This window comes from Oncorhynchus gorbuscha, linkage group LG13 (genome assembly GCF_021184085.1).
Source record: "Oncorhynchus gorbuscha isolate QuinsamMale2020 ecotype Even-year linkage group LG13, OgorEven_v1.0, whole genome shotgun sequence".
Classification (NCBI taxonomy): domain Eukaryota; kingdom Metazoa; phylum Chordata; class Actinopteri; order Salmoniformes; family Salmonidae; genus Oncorhynchus; species Oncorhynchus gorbuscha.
Genome location: NC_060185.1, coordinates 24,871,169 through 24,892,036, shown reverse-complemented (window position 1 = coordinate 24,892,036; position 20,868 = coordinate 24,871,169). Strand labels below are relative to the sequence as shown.

General features: G+C 43.9%; 1 protein-coding gene and 1 pseudogene across 1 annotated transcript; one reads left to right on the top strand and one right to left on the bottom strand.

Annotated features, from left to right (window-relative positions):
- The first annotated feature begins 1,584 nt into the window (after nt 1–1,584).
- LOC123993901 (V-set and transmembrane domain-containing protein 5-like) lies at nt 1,585–11,300 on the top strand. Its single transcript, XM_046296374.1, has 4 exons — nt 1,585–1,952; nt 9,950–10,276; nt 10,557–10,700; nt 10,819–11,300. The coding sequence occupies exons 1-4, from the start codon at nt 1,886–1,888 to the stop codon at nt 10,848–10,850; spliced, it is 570 nt and encodes a 189-aa protein (XP_046152330.1). The 5' UTR covers nt 1,585–1,885; the 3' UTR covers nt 10,851–11,300.
- A 346-nt stretch (nt 11,301–11,646) lies between these two features.
- Nucleotides 11,647–17,028, bottom strand: LOC123992257 (annotated as a pseudogene).
- Between the last annotated feature and the right edge of the window lie 3,840 nt (nt 17,029–20,868).

Below are 20,868 nucleotides of genomic sequence, written 5' to 3'. Positions count from 1 at the left end.
ACGTGGCCATTATCTTTCCAAGGAAATGTACTTCCTAAATAGGCCTATGATTAGGCTATAGTTTACTACATTGCCTAGAAACAGGCCTAAATATTGATCACCCATATTTCTCCGTCTGAAAATCTTCGCACTCCTAAATGGTAGGCTATAAGAAGTCTTTCCAGCTCTGCTCTCTTCAAACTACATCTAGAATATTGGCGGATATAGCCCAGTAATACAATGTAAGGGCCATGTGAGAATCTCTGGTAAGCTAACCTATTTCTTAAGTTATTTTTGCACATTTGATTTGCTGGCACCATGGCTGGCAAATGAGTTGTGTCACATACACCTAAAACAACTGCGGTTGGGTTTGGGAACAGTTCTTGCGGTAGCTGGTGGGAGTCGGACAGAAGTCCAGTGGGTGCGGATGGGAGAGGGATGAAGAAATTGGTATACAGAAGTCTACTGTGCACCATGACAGTGAAGCCTGTAATGTTAGAGCTGTTTATTACTGTGTCAGTGTGAAAAGTAAGAAACTAGCTAGGGAAACTGACAGGTCAATAACGTTACATAACCATACTGACTAATACAACTCACATTTCACTGAAAAATCATCAGAATATCAATCTTCAATCATTTGGCCAATGGTTTCATCATCTGATTCAGGTCTAGTGTGATTGAGGCAAAAAGAATAGCTAACGTTAGTCAACATTTGGCCAGGTCTCTCTCGAATGATAAATCAACTGGCGAAAGCTAGCCAAGTTGATTTACTTCTGAAACAGGACAAAACAACGGCTACAAAACATGTCCATACAAACAACAGCTGTTAGATAGTAATAATAGCCAGCTCATATCGCTATCTGACAGATAACTAGAGGCTAGAGCTGACCTGGCTGTGGTAGCTACTAGCTAGCGTAGCTTATTCATTCACCTCAGTCAAGAGGGGATGAAACATTAACTAACGTTACATGTCAGTTAAAATAATAGCTCAGCACTGCAAACAATAAACAGCACTTCACCAATAAACAGCAGTTACCTTGCCAACTACATCAGTCAACTAAATAGTATCCACTTTCTGCTTGGTTTGGTTTTACAACTCTGTAAAAGAGCGCAACACATACACACTGAACTATGCTCAACTCTCCCGTGCAGGTCCAGCCAGCCTAGTCCTAAAGCACACCGTTGTCGCTTTCTGTATCACATTACAATGATGAAACTGGGGGGGACAAAAATGCAATTTAAGAATGTGGGGGGGGGACATGACACCCCTGTTCCCAGTGAAAGTCGCGCCCCTGATTATCTGCCTCAAAAATAAGCTATTGCAACAGTGACCAGGCAGCAAATAGACAAAGTGGATCTGCGATATACTATATTGTAACTTCTGTTAATGTGGCCATTGTAAAGAAGTGCAGTCATCTCAGAATAGACACTCCTCCCTGTCTGACCTGCTCAGCAAGGTGTGTCCAATACCACTTATTCATCCCACGTGGTGCATTTGTGGGAGGCAGTACAGGGAGGCCATACAGGCGTGTCTCTCTGTGTGTTTCTGCATGAGTATTTACTATGTTATTGGCTCTCTCTCTCTCTCTCTCTCTCAGTGCTTGTTTCTTAGTATGAATGTTTGCACAGTAATCTCCTGCTGATCCTGTCTGTTGGGTGAGGTGCCGTTGGACAGGCAGAGCAGCTTAGGTAGCCAGAGAACACAGAGCTAAGAAGGACAGAAGAGAACATCACCAACAAGATATATACTCTTTTTCCACCAGATTAAGACATTAACAAAAATAAAAAGGAAGGAGGAACACAGGAAATAATGGATTTTGAGAGAAGAGGAAAGCGAATGCTCCAGAATGTGGAATGACCCAGTAGACACTCCGTACTGGTGAGAATAGATGGACCTGGGGTTCTAATGTGGCTCTGGGACACACAGGAAGTCGCTCTTTTCTTCAGCATCACATTGTATGTGTGCCACCTAGGTATGTATCCTATCCATACATGGAAACACTTCTGTGAGCATGTATCCATATATGGACATACTGATTTGTATGTGTTTAAATGTGAGTGCTTGTGTGTTTAAGGGCATGCCTATGTTTGCCTCAGAGGGTATGGTGTATGCCAAGCAATTTCAGAAGAAACTTTCATCTAGTATCGGTTGACTAACTTTGAGTATTTCCCAACTTTTGCTCTGATGTGGTTTGTACCGGTGAAACAGAATGATAGTCCACTTAGACACACAGTGATTTGTTAATTCCCCAAAACCTGGATAGGGCGTGATGGTTTCAAGGCATACCTCTGGCAGCCATAATGTTTCCCTGTCATTCTTTGCATGCTTTAACAAAATTCTTTGTGCATGCTTCATCTTGTGTGCACACACCTTTAGTTGGACTGGTGTGTCTGAGTCAGTAATTCACATTGATTGAAACACATCTTACATGAGAAAACAACCGAAAGCAGGTGGCTATGAGGGCAATTCAAAACCAATCAATCAATCAAATGTATTTATAAATCCTTTTTTATATCAGCACATGTCACAAAGTGCTTATAGTGAAACCCAGCCTAAAACCCCAAAGAGTAAACAATGCAGATTTAGAAGCACGGTGGCAAGGAACAACTATAAAGGCAGTTACCTAGGAAGAAACCTAGAAAGGAACCAGGCTCTGAGGGGTGGCCTGTCCTCTTTTGGTTGTTCCCGGTTGAGATTATAAGAGTACATAGCCATTTAGGCCAGATCATTCTTCAAGATTTTCAAACGTTCATAGATGACCAGAAGGGTCAAATAACAATCACAGTGGTTATAGAGGGTGCAACAGATCAGCACCTCAGGAGTCAATATCAGTTAGCTTTTTATAGCCGAGCATTCCAAGTTTGAGACAGCAGATTGGGGGGGGGGGGGGGGGGGGGTTGGGACAGAGAGAGAACGAGAGAGACAGCAAGTCCGGGACAAGGTAGCACATCAGGTAAACAGGTCTTGGGACCGACAAATTGCCACAATCATACCCTGGATCTAGTTTTGTGTAATAAATATTGTGGATCTAAATGTTTTTCCTGATAATTCTGGACTATCGGACCACCATTTTATTACATTTGCAATCGCAACAAATAATTTGCTAAAACCCCAACCAAGGATTATCAAAACAAGTGCTATAAATTCTCGGACAACCCAAAGATTCCTAGATGCCTTTCCAGACTGCCCACACCTACCTAAGGACTCCGGAGTACAAAATTCAAAATGCACCTAACCAAGGATCTAAACTTAACCTTGCGTAATACCCCAGATGCAGTCGCACTGTTAAAAACAAAAACATTTGTCACAATAAACTAGCTCCCTGGTTTACAGAAAATACCATAGCCCTGAAGCAAGCTTCCAGAAAATTGGAACGGAAATGGCGCTCCACCAAATTGGAAGTTTTCTGACTAGCTACACGGACAAGTTCCTGCCTGGTTTAGATCTTATCTGTAGGAAAGATATCAGTTTGTCTCTGTGGATGTTTTTAGGACCACTATTCTTTTCACAGTGTATAAAACATTAGGAACACCTTCCTAATATTGAGTTTTGCCCTCAGAACAGCTTAAATTCTTCGGTGCCTGGACTCTAAAAGGTGTCAAAAGCGTTCCACAGGGATGCTGGCCCATGTTGACTCCAATGCTTCCCACAGTTGTGTCAAGTTGGATGGATGTCCTTTGGGTGATGGACCATTCTTGATACACACGGGAAACTGTAGAGCGTGAAAACCCCAGCAGCGTTGCAGTTCTTGACACAAACTGGTGCGCCTGGCACCTACTACCATACCCTGTTCAAAGGCAATTAAATATTTTGTCTTGCCCATTCCTCCTCTGAATGGCGCACATACATAATGCCTCAATTGTCTCAAGGCTTAAAAGTCCTTCTTTAATCTCCTCCCTTCATCTACGCTGATTGAAGTGGATTTAACAAGTGACAACAGTGAGGGATCATAGCCTTCACCTGGATTCACCTGGTCAGTCTATGTCATGGAAAGAGCAGGTGTTGCTAATGTTTTGTACACTCAATGTATACTCTACCTCTTGGGTATGTCATTCGGAAACTCAATGTAAACTTTCACTGCTATGCAGACGAAACACAGCTGTACATTTGATGAAACTTGGTGAAACCCAAAATTGCCTAGCCTCGAAGCCTGTGTTTCAGACATAAGGAAGTGGATGGCAGCAAATGTTTTACTTTTAAACTTGGACAAAACAAGATGCTTGTCACGGTTTTCATATGGTGAAGGAGAGTCGGACCAAACTGCAGCGTGTCGATTGCGATCCATGTTTATTTAAACAAACGTAAACACGACTAAACACGAACACTACAAAACAATAAACGAAACAAAAACCGAAAACTGCCTATACTTGTGTCAACTAACATCGAACAAGGACATCAAGACACTCAGGATAATCACCCACAATACAACCAAAGAATATGGCTGCCTAAATATGGTTCCCAATCAGAGACAACGATAAACACCTGCCTCTGATTGAGAACCACTTCAGACAGCCATAGACTTTCCTAGAACACCCCACTAAGCTACAATCCCACTAAGCTACACACCACATACAAAAACCCATGTCACACCCTGGCCTGACCAAATACATGAAGAAAACACAAAATACTTTGACCAGGGCGTGACAATGCTAGTTCAAGGAAACAAAGAAATCTTCTGTTTGATCTGACAATGTATCTTGATGGCTATACAATCGCCTCAAATAAAACTTTGAAGGACCTCAACGTTACTCTGGACCTTATATTTAAAGAGCAGCTTTTTTCCTGGAGTGATGAACCACCCTTGCTGTGTCTGCCTGGCTGGCTCCCCTCTCTCCACTGGGATTATCTGCCTCTGACCATATTACGGGGGCTTAGTCACTGGCTTGATAATGCACTCCCATGCCGTCCCGAAGAGGGGTGAATCATTTTTTCTCTCTCGAAAAACTCGACTTGAATGGGTTGAGTCACTGGCATGATCTTCCTGTCCGGCTTTACACCCCCTTCGGGCCTGTGATGGGTGAGATCAGAAATGCCTTATTTACATAAGTATTCAGACCCTTTGCTATGAGACTTGAAATTGAGCTCAGGTGCATCCTGTTTCCATTGATCATCCTTGAGATGTTTCTACAACTTGATTGGAGTCCACCTATGAAAAATTTAATTGATTGGACATTATTTGGAAAGGCACACACCTGTCCATTTAAGGTCCCACAGTTGACAGTGCATGTCAGAGCAAAAACCAAGCCATGAGGTTGAAGGAATTGTTCGTAGAGTTCTGGGGAAGGGTACCAAAAATGTCTGCACCATTGAAGGTCCCCAAGAACACATTCATCATTTCTAAACGGAAGAAGTTTGGAATCACCCGGCCAAACTGAGCAATCGGGGAGAAGGATCTTAGTCAGGGAGGTGACGAAGAACCCGATGGTCACTCTGACAGAGCTCCAGATTTCCTCTGTGGAGATGGGAGAAACTTCCAGAAGGACAACCATCTGCAGCACTTCACCAATCAGACCATTACTGTAGAGTGACAATAAGGAAGCCACACCTCAGTAAAAGGCACATGATAGCCCACTTAGAGTTTGCCAAATGGCACCTAAAGACTCTCAGACCATGAGGAACAAGATTCTATGGTCTGATGAAACCAAGATTGAACTCTTTGGTCTGAATGCCAAGCGTCACGTCTGGAGGAAACCTGGCACCATCCCTACAGTGAAGCATGGTGGTGGCAGCATCATGCTCTGGGGATGTTTTTCAGTGCGAGGGACTGGTAGGCTAGTCAGGATCGAGGTAAAGATGAACGGAGCAAAGTACAGAGAGATCCTTGACGAAAACCTGCTCCAGAGTACTCAGGACCTCAGAATGTGCTAAGGTTCACTTTCCAACAGGACAACAACCCTAAGCACAGTGGGTTAGGGACAAGTCTCTAAATGTCCTTGGGTGGGCCAACCAGTGCCCGGACTTGAACCCGATCGAACATCTCTGAAGAGACCTGAAAATAGCTGTGCAGCAATGCTCCCCATCCAACCAGACCGAGCTTGAGAGGATCTGCAGATAAGAATGGGATAAACTTCCCAAATACAGGTGTGCCAAGCTTGTGGTGTCATACCCATGAACACTCGAGGCTGCATTCAAATACAATTAAATTAAATAAAATTGTATTTGTCACATGTGCCGAATACAACAGATGTAGACCTTACAGTTAAATGCTTACTTACAAGCCCCTAACCAACAATGCAGTTTTAAAAAATGGATAAGAATAAGAGATAAAAGTAAAAAGTAATTAAAGAGCAGCAGTAAAATAACAATAGTGAGACTATATACACGGGGTACCGATACAGAGCCAATGTGTGGGGGCACCGGTTAGTTCAGGTAGTATGTACATGAAGGTAGAGTTATTAGTGACTATGCATATAGACAGAGGGAGGGGGGGGGCACTGCAAATAGTCTGAGTAGCCATTTGACTAGATGTTCAGGAGTCTTATGGCTTTGGGGTAGAAGTTGTTTAGAAGCCTCTTGGACATAGACTTGGCACTCCGGTACCGCTTGCCATGCGGTAGCTGCCGAATGTGCTTTAACAAAGTACTGAGTAAATGAAGGGTCTGAATACTTATGTAAATCTGATATTTCAGTTTTTTATTTGGAGTAAATTTGGCAAAACGTATAAAAACCTGTTTTTGCATTGTGTGTAGATTGATGAGGGAAAAAACAATTTGATGAGTTTTAGAATAAGCCTGTAACCTAACAAAATGTGGAACAAGTCAAGGGGTCTGAATAGTTTCCAAAGGCACTGTTTACTGTCCGTACCGCCTATACACACCCTGTATATATATATATATATATATATACAGGGTGTGTGACTTGTCCCTAAGCCACATTCAGACCCCTTGACTTGTTTCCACACATATATACTGTATGTATATATATATACAGTTATATAGTACCAGTCAGCTGTATATATACAGTTGAAGTCAGAAGTTTACATACACTTAGGTTGGAGTCATTGAAACTCGTTTTTCAACAACTCCACAAATTTCTTGTTAACTTTGGGATAGGGGGCAGCATTTTCACTTTTGGATAAATAACATGCCCAATTTCAACTTCCTGCTACTCATGCCAAGAATATAAGATATGCATATTATTAGTATATTTGGAGGGAAAACACTCTGAAGTTTCTAAAACGGTTTGAATCATGTCTGTGAGTATAACAGAACTTATGTAGCAGGCAAAACCCTGAGGACTAACCATTCAGAATTATTTATTTTTGAGGTCGCTGTCTGTTCAATGGGTTCTCATGGGGAAACGATATTTCTTAAGCACTTGTTTGCAGTTCCTACCGCTTCCACTGGATGTCATCAGACTTTGGAATTTGGTTGAGGTTATTCCTTTGTGCAATGAAGCAGTACGGCCATCCTGGAAAAGGGTAATGCTGTTGAGAGTTGGCCAAGATTTGAAAAGTAGCGTTAGTTTCCTCTCGTCCTCTATTGAAAACAGATAGACCCGTCTTCAATTTGATCGATTATTAACATTTAAAAATACCTAAAGTTGTATTACAAAAGTATTTTGAAATGTTTTGGCAAAGTTTACAGGTAACTTTTGAGATATTTTGTAGTGACTTTGCGCAAATTGGAAGCTGTTTTTTTTCTGGATCAAACGCGCCAACTAAATGTACATTTTGGATATATATTGATGGAATTAATCGAACAAAAGGACCATTTGTGATGTTTATGGGACATATTGGAGTGCCAACAAAAGAAGCTCGTCAAAGGTAAGGCATGTTTTATATTTTATTTCTGAGTTTTGTGTAGCGCCTGCAGGGTTGAAATATGCTACTCTCTTTGTTTACTACTGTGCTATCATCAGATAATGGCTTTTTTTAAATCTGACATGTTGGCTGGATTCACAATGAGTGTAGCTTTAATTTGCTGTCTTGCATGTGTGATTTAATGAAAGTTTGAATTGAGTATTTTATTTGAATCTGGCACTCTGCATTTTCCCTATCCAAGAGAGGTTAACAAACTGTATTTTTGGCAAGTCGGCTAGGACATCTACTTTGTGCATGACACAAGTCATTTTTCTAACAATTGTTTACAGACAGATTATTTCACTTTTTTCAGTTGTATCACAATTCCAGTGGGTCAGAAGTTTACATACACTAAAATGATGTCATGGCTTTAGATGCTTCTGATGGGCTAATTTACATCATTTGAGTCAATTGGAGGTGTACCTGTGGATGTATTTCAAGGCCTCCCTTCACCCAATTCACCCAATTTATTGTGGGAAGCTTGTGGAAGGCTACCCGAAATGTCTGACCCAAGTTAAACCATTTAAAGGCAATGCTACCAAATACTAATTGAGTATATGTAAACTTCTGACCCACTGGGAATGTGATGAAAGAAATAAAAGCTGAAATAAATCATTCTCTCTACTATTATTCTGACATTTCACATTCTTAAAATACAGTGGTGATCCTCACTGACCTAAAACAGGGAATTTTTACTTGGATTAAATGTCAGGAATTGTGAAAAATTGAGATTAAATGTATTTGGCTAAAATGTATGTAAACTTTTATTTATATATATATATATTCTGGACTCTGACATTACTCGTTCTGATATTTCTTAATTTCTTTCTTTTTACGTTTTGTATTATGTATGTATTGTTTTGTATTGTTAGATATTACTGCACTACTGGAGCTTGAAACACAAGCATTTCGCTGCACCTGCAATAACATCTTCAAATCTGTGTACGTGACCAATAACCTTTGATTTGAGATGAAGCGACGTGGTAGAATCACATGCCAATGTGTCATCTCAAAGTCATTTGATGGCAGCAAACCCATCCATCATACAGTATAACAATATGTTATGTAATGTCTGTGGACTGAAAACATTGTCTTTTGTGGAGAGGTTGAATATTAACTGGTGGTTATGTAAGGGAGTAGGGTAAAGGGGGGTATTTCTTCTGTCAGAACTGAGTGGCCAATTGGGCTCTAAAAAATAAAAAACTGAAGGTAGTTGATCCATTGCTCATAAAAAAAGGCAAGTGGGAAGTCAGAAAATGACTATGGTGATAACATTACATTTACATTTAAGTCATTTAGCAGACGCTCTTATCCAGAGCGACTTACAAATTGGTGCATTCACCTTATGACATCGAGTGGAACAGTCACTTTACAATAGTGCATCTAAATCTTAAAGGGGGGGGGGTTGAGAGGGATTACTTATCCTATCCTAGGTATTCCTTAAAGAGGTGGGGTTTCAGGTGTCTTCGGAAGGTGGTGATTGACTCCGCTGTCCTGGCGTCGTGAGGGAGTTTGTTCCACCATTGGGGGGCCAGAGCAGCGAACAGTTTTGACTGGGCTGAGCGGAAGCTGTACTTCCTCAGTGGTAGGGAGGCAAGCAGGCCAGAGGTGGATGAACGCAGTGCCCTTGTTTGGGTGTAGGGCCTGATCAGAGCCTGGAGGTACTGAGGTGCCGTTCCCCTCACAGCTCCGTAGGCAAGCACCATGGTCTTGTAGCGGATGCGAGCTTCAACTGGAAGCCAGTGGAGAGAACGGAGGAGTGGGGTGACGTGAGAGAACGTGAGATACCTCAGAGAATATCCTTAATTTAATGATGAAACACAGTTTGACTGTTGTTCTTTAAGGCCTAACAATGCTATTGGCATAAGTAAGAGTGAGACATGAATAATGCTGTTAAATGTACAAAGCCTGGAGGGAGAGAGATTTGTATTTTGTCTATTGCACTATACCAGAGTCAGGAGATTAAACTGCAAGTAATTACCTTTTTAGGATGCATTGGATTAACATGTCAATAACACATCAGTGTGTGGGTAATAATATGTTGACTTACTGTATCTGATTCTAAAATACAAATCAGATATATCAACTTCTCTTTATCTGTCATACATTAAAAAACACTGTTCCTCTTTCTTTCCCTTCCTCCCTCCACTATGTACGTCCTCCGGAAGCCGGAGCCATCTCAATACGGTCTCCTCAGCAGAGTCTGACCAGGCCTGTCCAACAGGATGTATTGTTCTCTGTGGACATCTCCTGTGTTGGGATTCCCACAGTACAGTGGACCTTTATGTCTGGCAGGGTGAGCAGAGACATTGGGGTGTGGCAACCTGGGGGGTTTACAAATGTATCAGAGGACTACATGGACAGAATCCTCACGTACACTAATGGATCTATGGGACTGTCGGATCTACGTATTCAGGACACTGGCTTCTACGTGATCACTGTGACTGAAATGTCCGGGAGCAGCAAAGATGCAGGATTTGTCTTGAATGTGGAAGGTGAGTGAATGGTGGGTGAAGGCCTATATCACAATGTTGCATTTTGCTTTAAGTTACAGTGTTAGTGTTTCACCATAGTTGACATTTACAAGAACCCCTTTATGGAACTGTATTCCTCTCAGTCCTGGAGACGGTTTCTGTCGCGGCCTTATGGTGTTAATGAACAATATCTTTACGAGTAGTTCAGTACAAGTGACCTTCATTGAACTCTACCATTATGAGTAAGCTAGTTAGTGGAAGTGAGAATGAACATGGTGTGTTCTCCCTCGCTGTGTTGTAGAGGTTCTGTATGAAGACCTCCAGTACCTGGCAGTGTTTGCTGTAGTGCTGGCCTCCCTGGCTGGCTTTCTCATGGTCTCCATGTGGCTCATGGACAAAGCCTACAGACAGGTCAATGCATGGAGACAGAGGAGGCAGATGCCAGGTAAATACCTTTAGAATGATTTTGGTCATTTCAATAATTAGTAATTCAATGAATCAAGTTTGATTGTTCTTGTGTGTACGTGGTTCATTTAATTGATCATTTTTTGTATTATCTCCAGAGAATGATGTAACTGAGCTGCAACCTCTCTGATATGAAGAACTGAGAAAGCCAGATGGGACTGCCCAACAACCAATATGAGCTAAAATGAAAGACTCATTTTATAAATCAATGAAAGCATCCACAGAGTGTAAATGTCACCAAGTTACTGATTCCAGGAACAGATGAAGGATTATCAACCTACGTGCCTCAAGACGAGCTGCATGTATTATTTTACTGTACATGAAAACTGTATGCACAACTGATATTAGTCCACCAGATTTTATGTAAGGACACACACTGACAAGTGGAAACAAAATATCTTTTTATTTTCACAGCTATTTTCAGGTTCTTTTACTGTAACATTTAAAATATACAATGGAGGTCGGAAGTTTACATACACTTAGGTTGGAGTCATTAAACCTTGTTTTTCAATCACTCCACAAATTTCTTGTTAACAAACCATAATTTTGGCAAGTCGGTTAGGACATCTACCTTGTGCATGACACAATTTTTCAAAAAATGGTTTACAGACAAATTATTTCACTGTATCCAGTGGGTCAGAAGTTTACATACACTAAGTTGACTGTGCCTTTAAACAAATTATGTCATGGCTTTAGAAGCTTCTGATAAATGAAGTAAATTGGAGGTGTACCTGTGGATGTATTTCAAGGACTACCTTCAAACTCAGTGACTCTTTGCTTGACATCATGGGAAAATCAAAGGAAATGAGCCAAGAACTCAGAAAAAAATTGTAGACCTCTACAAGTCTAGTATATATTAATATGAATAATAATACATTGGCACAGGTAAGTCAAATGTCCAAGCAAATCAACAGACATCAATGCATGATTTCCACAAAAGTGGGTCAAGTTAGGATTCAGCCCATAGAACAAAATCAGAGATAGCGAGAGAGTGTGATAGTGGCCGGACCTAAGGACAGGGAGTGAGGGCTGCCATCAGAAGATCCATCTTGTAAACAAAGTTGCTTCCCTCCATCTAGCTCCAGCGGACCTCTTTGTAGGGCCCTCGCAGGTGGTTCCACTTCCCATCCTGGATGACGGCAGACTTGGGCAGCTCCTTGTTCTGGTTGCGTGGGAAACTGGACAAGGAGCTTACAGCCACTCTCTGGACCACTACGCACTGGAAAAGATACAACACATTCATTTGGACAAATATTAGCATTATCTTAAGTTTCAGTCATTCAGATCATCACATTCGTTTTCAGACTAAATGAGCTGTTTAAGGTGCATGACGGCCAATACGCCAGTGATTGATTGAAGGACGGTACCTGAGATTGCGTATTCCCTGTTGGAGGAGGCAATGGTGATGTCCCAGGCGCTTTCGATGCTCTCCACAGAGCCGAGGCACAAATGGTTACTGAAGCTCAGAACATGCCAACTCATCACTTTAGCCAGTGTCACGCCTTGGTCTTAGTATTTTGGTATGAGGTGGCAGCACGGCGACGCGGATGGAAGCCTGAGAGTCAGCCCCAAAATGTATTGGGGGTGGGGCTTACAGGGAGTATGGCTATGCCAGGTAGGAGACCTGCGCAAACTCCCTGTGCTTACCGGGGGGCTAGAGAGACCGGGCAGGCACCGTGTTATGCTATGGAGCGCACAGTGTTTCCAGTGCGGGTGCATAGCCCGGTGCGGTTCATACCAGCTCTTCTTCGTATTGGCCGGGCTAGAGTGGGCATCGAGCCAGGTAAGGTTGGGCAGGCTCGGTGCTCAAGAGCTCCAGTGCGCCTGCACGGTCCGGTCTATCCAGAGCCACCTCCAAACACCAGTCCGCCGGTGGCAGCTCCCCGCACCAGGCTTCCTGTGCGTGTCCTCGATCCAGTACCACCAGTTCCAGCACCATGCACCAGGCCTTCAGTGCGCCTCACCTGTTCAGCACAGCCAGAGCCATCCTCCTCTCCTGCGCTGTCGGAGTCTCCCACCTGTTCAGCGCTTCCAGAGCCTTCCTCCTCTACAGCGCTGCCGGAGCCTCCTGCCTGTTCGGAGCAGCCTGAGCTGCCAGACTGCATGGAGCAGCCTGAGCTGCCAGACTGCATGGAGCAGCCAGAGCTGTCAGTCTGCATGGAGCAGCCAGAGCCGCCAGTCTGCATGGAGCAGCCAGAGCTGCCAGTCTGCATGGAGCAGCCAGAGCTGTCAGTCTGCATGGAGCAGCCAGAGCAGCTAGATCCGCCAGTCAGCCATGATCTTCCAGATCTGCCAGTCAACCAGATTCTTCCAGATCTGCCAGTCAACCAGATTCTTCCAGATCTGCCAGTCAACCAGTCTCTTCCAGATCTGCCAGTCAACCAGACTCTTCCAGATCTGCCAGTCAACCAGACTCTTCCAGATCCGCCAGCCAGCCAGGATCTGCCGGAGCCAACTACCTGCCTGAGCTTCATCTCAGTACTGGGCTTCCTCTCAGTACTGGGCTTCCTCTCAGTACTGGGCTTCCCCTCAGTCCCGTGCTTCCCCTCAGTCCCGGGCTTCCCCTCAGTCCCGAGCTGCCCCTCAGTCCCGAGCTTCCCCTCAGTCCCGAGCTGCCTCCGTCCCGAGCTGCCCCTCAGTCCCGAGCTGCCCCTTAGTCCCGAGCTGCCCCTCAGTCCCTGAGCTGCCCCTCAGTCACAAGCTGCCCCTCAGTCCAGTGGGGTTCTATTCTGGGTGAGGACTATTAGGCCATGGTCGGCGGCGAGGGTGGATTATCCCAGGCCGCGAGGGGGAGGAACTATGACATTTATGGAGTGGGGTCCACGTCCCGAGCCGGAGCCGCCACCATGGACAGACGCCCACCCGGACCCTCCCTATGGTTTTGAGGTGCGTCCGGGGTCCGCACCTTAGAGGGGGGGGGGGGTTCTGTCACGCCTTGGTCTTAGTATTTTGTGTTTTCTTTAATTATTTGTTCAGGCCAGGGTGTGACATGGGTTTATTGTGTTGTCGTATTGTTTTTTTTTGTAGGCATTGGGATTGTGGCTGATTAGGGGTGTGTCTAGCATAGGCTTGGCTGCCTGAGGCGGTTCTCTAACAGAGTCAGGTGATTCTTGTTGTCTCTGATTGGGAACCATATTTAGGTAGCCTGGGTTTCACTATGTAATTTGTGGGTGATTGTTCCTGTGTCTGTGTTAGTGTTCACCAGATAGGCTGTAATAGGTTTCGCGTTTCGTTTGTTGTTTTTGTTATTAAGTTATTTCATGTATCGTCTATTCTTTATTGAAGAACATGAGTAACCACCACGCTGCATTTTGGTCCGCTTCCCCTTCAACTGACGAACGACGTTACAGCCAGCTGCTGTACCGCATGGACCTGCTGCTGAGACATCTGCAGTACCAGGGGACAGGGAGGCACTGTTACTCACTAGTTCAGACAGGAAGCTACAAAAAGGCTACATCAATACTTTGAAATAGATTTGAATAAAAGTTTCCCTGGAGCAATAGGCGGTGAAGAACTACAGCAGGTCTAGCAACACACACAGAAGGTCATGGTACATTCTTTCTCCATGGTCAAAGTTTTATCTAGACAAGACCTTTACCGAACATTGACAAATCAGAATAATTGCAGAATTAAATTGTTGGTAATTCGTTAAGGTGAAACCTCTTCTTCTGTTGTTCGAACATGGAACCTACCTTTTTCCTTTTAATTAATTATATACTCTAACCAAATGTTCTATTCTAGAGGATATGTCACCAATTCCTGGCCAGTCCTCCTGGCTTTAACAGTACTCTGCCTCTGTTACTCTGGCTTAGCCAGTCCTCCTGGCTCCTGCTCCACTTACTTGTAGATCTGCTCGTAACCCTGTGAGGTGATGAGGACTTTGACACTGGACTCGTACACGTCATTGATGTTGGACCAGTGGGCCTGGATCTGGGGGTCTTCTATACGGCTGGCCAGGTTGTCGATGGTCCGCTCCGTCCTGAAACAGACATGAGGGGTAGACTTTCAGTCATTGTTGAGTTGCTGTCATTTAAAATTATAATTCAGTGTCAAACGGTTTCATTGTGCCAACATTTTCCTGATTTGTGATTTTTCAACAAAGATAGGAGGTGCTTTGACTGAAACAACAAGCCTGACAGGAGAAAATACTTTTGAAAAAAAAATGAAAAGAAAACAGTATAACAGTATTAGCTTGTCATTGATGTGTGATGTGGTGTGTGTTTGTGCCTACCTGCTGCGTAAGAAGATGTGTTTGGCCTGTTTGATGATCTTCTCCAGTAGGCCCTCATTCTGCTGCAGGTTGGAGATCTCAGCCTTGTCGTAGGCCATGGGCCCTGCCATACGCTGCCTCTTGTGGCCAAAGGGGGGCGCTAGCTGGATGGGGCATCACTATCGAACTCAGGGTCTGCTTGTGGAACTGTGGGTGGGAAGGAGGGGCATTTATATTGATCAATATGTATCACAGTTCACACAATCAGCAATGAAACACATGCATATGTATAAGATATATATTTTTAACACAGGGACTTAGTTTGGTCAGTATCTGGATCTGGATTGAAACCTTGAAGACAACGCATAACAATATTTAAGAGGCCAGGCCGAACATTGACATCACAAGGACGTATGTTCTCTGAGCTGAGAAAAGTTCAAGAGGGCCAGCAGTCTTTATTCACTTTGATGTAAGCTGATCCCTCCAGATCACTGGGGATCTGGACGTTCAGTGGACAGTAATCCTCCAGGAGCTTCTTGTCAACGTCGAAGTCCATGTTCTTTATCACCTTAAAGGTGCCGGTAAGAGGAAAAAAGGATCCTGCAGAGAGAGACATGGCATTAGAAATGAGCTATAATGAAATGAGCTATAATGTCAGAAAACACTGAATGTGCAGAAGGTGGTAAATAATGCAATGACACTAAATGAGACATTTGAGCAGAGTTAAAGCCTCCATACCTGCGCTCCTGTAGCTGAGGTCTCCCGGGATCTTGTCTCCTACTTTGCGTAGTTTCCACTCCGAGCGGAACCGCTCTGAGTTGAAGTCCCTCTGTCTTCTGTTCTCCTGGTTCTCTGCCACTGACTTGGTTAGTTTCTCTGCCCCCTTCAGGAGCAGCTGAGCTGCTGTGGCCATCTTCTAACAGATGAGCTGGAACACCAGGGGTGTCTATAGTAGGGTGTGAGGTAGGGTGTGAGGTAGGGATTGGGGAGGTCAGGGGAGAAAGAGTGAGGTCATAGGTACATGTCAAATAGCCCAAAGTGGCTTCCTCTCCTTCATCTGCAGTGACCTCAAAACACAGGATAGGTCAAAATAAGCAATATGTTGGATGTATATTGTGTACCAGGAATTTGTCTAGTTCTTCCACATCAGTGCAAATGAAGAATGAACCACTTGAGACGACAGAGATCCATTGAAAAGATTGAAGTCATGAGTAAAGCCACTTATCGAGGCCAACCTTTCCGCCTGAGGGGCCCTGGGACACTGGGTCCAGGGCCATGTACTTCTTCTCCTTGACTAAGCTGAGGACGTCGTATAGCACACACATCTCTGTCAGGTTGTTACGCACCACAAGGACAGCTGGAACTTCACTGTGGCTGGAAGGAGGAGGAGCAAGTATCAATCAACCATTCTGCTCAGACCAACTCCCTACAGAGCGCTTAATAGAAACATTAATGTTGCTACAGATTAGAGCCAGGACTATACCTGTAGCATGGCAAAGGAAAGAAAACACAAAGCAGATTTAACTTATTTAGGAAAACAGCCCTAATGTTGGAAACAAATGTTATGTTGTCATTCAGAGTCACATTTTCCCTAAGTTATAGCACACAATATTTTACAAACAGCTTGTTTTTAAAGGACCAAAAAGTGAGTTCTGCTTCGTGTTTTCATTTTTGCCATGGAACAAATATTACGATGTTGGTATCGTCACAGCCCTGCAACAGATGTCTATCAGATGGTCTCAGGAACATGTGTGTTGGTTTTTCCATAATAACTCTCCAAGGCAGAAAGAATCACTTTACAGTCAACTAATGAAGCTGGTGTAGACAAACACTGAATGTGTCCATGGGGTGAGATACATTCATCCTCCTCTGGCTTTTGCTTCCCCCACTCCTGGGCATCCCTGGGCTCTGCTTCCATCCCCTCTTCATCGGAGTCTGATACCTGGCCAAAGTCGATCCTCTGGGCTAGCTAGGCCAGGTTTTGGGACATGGACAAGGGAGGGACATATGTCTTCATGGCATCTTGAGACACCTCCTGGGCCTGCTTCTCGCAGGACAACTCGATGCCGACACGCACTGCTGGACCACCACCCGACATGATGATGGCGAAGAGTAGTCACACCTAGAACTTCACACACAAAACCATTCGATTCACTACATTTTACCCACCATGACTATGGTCACAGACCAGGGCAAGTCTAGACAAATAAGTAGTTTGCTAAACAGACTACAGCTAGCTATGTAGCAAATATATACTGACCAAAAATATAAAAACACAACATGCAGCAATTTCAAAGATTTTACTGGGTTACAGTTCATATAAGGAAATCAGTCAATTGAAATAAATAAATTAGGCCCTAATCTATAGATTTCACATGACTGGGCAGTGGTGTTGCCATGGATGGGCCTTGGGGTGCATAGGCCCATCCACTGGGGAGCCAGGCCCAGCCAATCAGAATGAGTTTTCCCCCACAAAAGGGCCCTATTACAGAGAGAAATACTTCTCAGCACACCCCCTCCCCATTTTATTTATGGAACCTTTATTGAACTAGGCAAGTCAGTTAAGAACAAATTCTTATTTACAATGACAGCCTACATGTAACCCCCCCGGCCAATCAGCATGCTTCCTGAGGCTCCGCAACTTCGTCACACCCTCCATATGGAGCCTCAGACCACATTTTTGGATCAACCATAAATTGGTTCAGAATATCAGAATTGGACTCCATGTCGAAACGCAGCCATAATCGGCCACCTTCAGAGTTAGAGTAGTGCAGAAGTTGTCATATGCTGAGGCAGTGAAGAAAGCAGAGGAAGATGGGTCGGGGGGTGGGTGGGGTCTTGAGAGGAGTGGTGTGAGTAGTAGATGGATAGTGATATGTTTCAGTAAGATTGTATTTTTAACATTTATAGCAATGGTTATCAACAGTAGGGATGGAATGTAAGTCGCTGAAAATTGAGGTTGTGGTGGCATTTGCAGAGAGGTACTTGGGTGTGCGAGACTTGACATCAGAAGAGTTACAGGGTGTTTAGTGGTGATGTCCCACCCTTTCAGTTTGTTGGCATGAGTTAGGACTAAATATATATAAATAGTGGAGTAGGGTGGTGTTATTTTTTGTGAGTGTGGTGTTAAATGGTAGGGTATTTATTTATTTTTTCAAGCAAAGTATAAGGGAGTTGTACTCCAGCGTAGTAGGTGGCGGTAATGCAAAATCGGCCACCTTTTGGGCATGGTGGAACGCATCCAATCACATGATTTAGCGCAGTTTAAAATACAGGAAGTGACGTTTAACAACGAAATAACGCTTTCACTCGTTGGCATGGATTTCGGCTAATAAACAACACTTTGGAGGGGGATTTTGTAACGCATTTGAACGTTAGCTACTTCAAATTAGCATAGTGTTTTGTTTAGCTAATCCATCAATATTTAAACAATCTAGATTGCGAAAACCTGAATATTTTTCCTACTCTGAAGTTTCTGGTGCTAGCCAGCTAGTTTAGCACAACTGGCTGGCCTTTGTTTGTCATGGGTGTTTTTCACACAGTGCCGTTGATCAGATAACTAATATTTTCGCCTTTCAACATCCCTGAATTTTATAAAGATGAAGAGAAATGTGTCTCGATTACGGTTAAGTCCAAATGAAGAAGCTCAACTCATTCGAGAGGAACACGAGAGGAGAAGGAAGCTGCGAATACAACAGGTATATAGTAGCTAACACCTAACACTCGCTGTCAGTCACGATGCTTACATCCTGTCAATGCATAGACTACCAAATGGTAGCTAATGATCAGCACTCTCACAGGTGCGGGAACAGGAGCGGTATATCGCTCTACAAATCCGCACGGAGGTGCAACTGCGAAGGGAGCGCGAACTACAAAACCTGGCAGAGGAGTTGAAGGGGGAGTGGGAGCAACAGCAGAGTGAGAAACTGAAGACCCTGCAAAAGTTATACCAGGACAATCTCCGAGTTTTGGGAGAGGGACATAGAAGTGCCAAAGAAAATGTAAACACTCAACTCTCAACCTGTGTCTTAGCAATGTGTGATACATTACAGGCTGCCCGTGTAACTTGACTGGGTTTTGTACGATTTTTTTAAGCAACTTGGGTCATGTCCCAGATCACAAAAATACATGTGTCTTTACTTCACTATACAACCGGTTGATCAATGCACACTTCTTGTTTCCCCAGGAGCCTGACTGGGAGGCAATTGCACAGAAAAATGAGGAAAATCATGTTCGGGCAGATGAGCGCTATCGAGTAGCTCTCAAAGAGCTCAAATCACAGAGACTGAGAGATCAGGAGGAACAAAATCGGTGAGGCTATCAACGGGATCTTATTTGGTCAAACAAACATGGGCTTGTTACATTGTTTGATATTAAATCTGGAGTGTTTTTCTTCTCCCTCAAGTTTTATCGAGGCTAGGAAGAAGTCCATACAGGTGGAGAAGCAGAGGGCAGCAAAAGTGGCCAACTTCCCATCCCTTCCACCCAACCCAATTGAGGTACAATTTAATGTTAGGAATCGGGCACATTGTGAACTATGGTCATTGCGATGGAAAGTTCTTAATCAAAGGCACTGTAACAATGGAATATAGAGCTCTCCTTCCAAACCCACATACCATTCTTAAAGCACACATTTAATTAACAATATTCTATTGTAGTATGAGCAAACAGCAGTCTCAGTAGATATTACAATTCCAGCAAATATATTCTCAAATTTTGTGCATTTCTTTTTACTGTTAACAGAGTATTGAGTCAAGGAAGCTGCATGCAGTGAAGAAATCAGACGTGGATGCCTTCTCTGTGACTCACTATCATATGCCAGAGACTGCAGTGGACAGGGAAGTCTACACAGCACAGGTAATCTATCTTTAAAAGTTAAAAAAGATGCAATGGCCCAGTGTGATATATTGTACTCTTTCTATTGTAACCGGTGTGTTTTGTTCCCCCAGCCAAACGCACAGGTGGCGGCATTGGAGGAGATGCAGCGCCTGCAGGAGCTCGGACAGGAGGAGCAGAGAGAGAGACGGGAGCAGTTGGAGAAGGCTCGTCTCAGGGGTAACCACGCGCTGAGGAGGGAACAGCTCACACAGGTACATACTGCTACACAAACACACTCGCCTTGTTCAAGGCCATTCAAGTGATAACATGAAAGAAAAGTCCATGTACAACTTTCTGTGTAACGAGGCTAAACCTGTCCTGAGATGTTAAATGAATTCCTGAAATCCTTTGAATGCATATTGGATCCTTCAAGGCCAAAACAACAGCAATACCTATGTTTGTTTTGGCTGTATCAGGACCGAGAGCGCCTCCTGGTGGAGCTTGAACACATGCATCAAACAGACCTTTTGAGGCGCAGGCAGGTGATGGCTCAGATGCCTGCCCAGATCTTCCAGCCGCTCCACAAGAGACAGGAGATGAGGGAGGACTGGCAGAGGGATATGGAGTTCGCCTTCGAGGACATGTACACTGGAGAGAGGAGTAAGGAGGGGTGATCCAAATCATAATACATTTTTCATGGTTTTCTCTGCAACAATGTTTTTCTACTCTGGTCCCGAGGACAACATTTGTTGGTATTGTCATGGTGCGGAGATAAGTTTTGATTGAAATGGAGATATCGACTCTGTCCCAGACAGTGTAGTGTGGATACACATTATTATTATGGCACCTAATTAGTCATTACCATTTGTATGTTGGACTGGAGTTTCTCTTTCGTCTAATTAAACCTGTACTGATCTCTTGCCTGCAGGAGTGAAAGGTGACCTGGTGCTGCAGCTGGTCCCAGAGCCTCTCTTAGCTGTGTCCACTGGCAGCCAGGATGAAGACCTAGACCTGACCCAGGAGGCCACCCCTGACCTTACACCCTTGGCTGGGGCAGAGGAACAACATGATGAAGGTGAAGAGGTGGATTCATTTCTGCCGTTGGACTCCGGCTTTGGTT

What these genes read in the sequence shown, in the direction of transcription:
- LOC123993901 (XM_046296374.1), top strand. Translation starts at nt 1,886, where the DNA reads ATGTGGCTCTGGGACACACAGGAAGTCGCTCTTTTCTTCAGCATCACA. An exon ending in ATTGTATGTGTGCCACCTAG is followed by an intron (nt 1,953 to 9,949) that starts GTATGTATCCTA and finishes GTCCTCCGGAAG; the next exon opens with CCGGAGCCATCTCAATACGG. An exon ending in ATTTGTCTTGAATGTGGAAG is followed by an intron (nt 10,277 to 10,556) that starts GTGAGTGAATGG and finishes GCTGTGTTGTAG; the next exon opens with AGGTTCTGTATGAAGACCTC.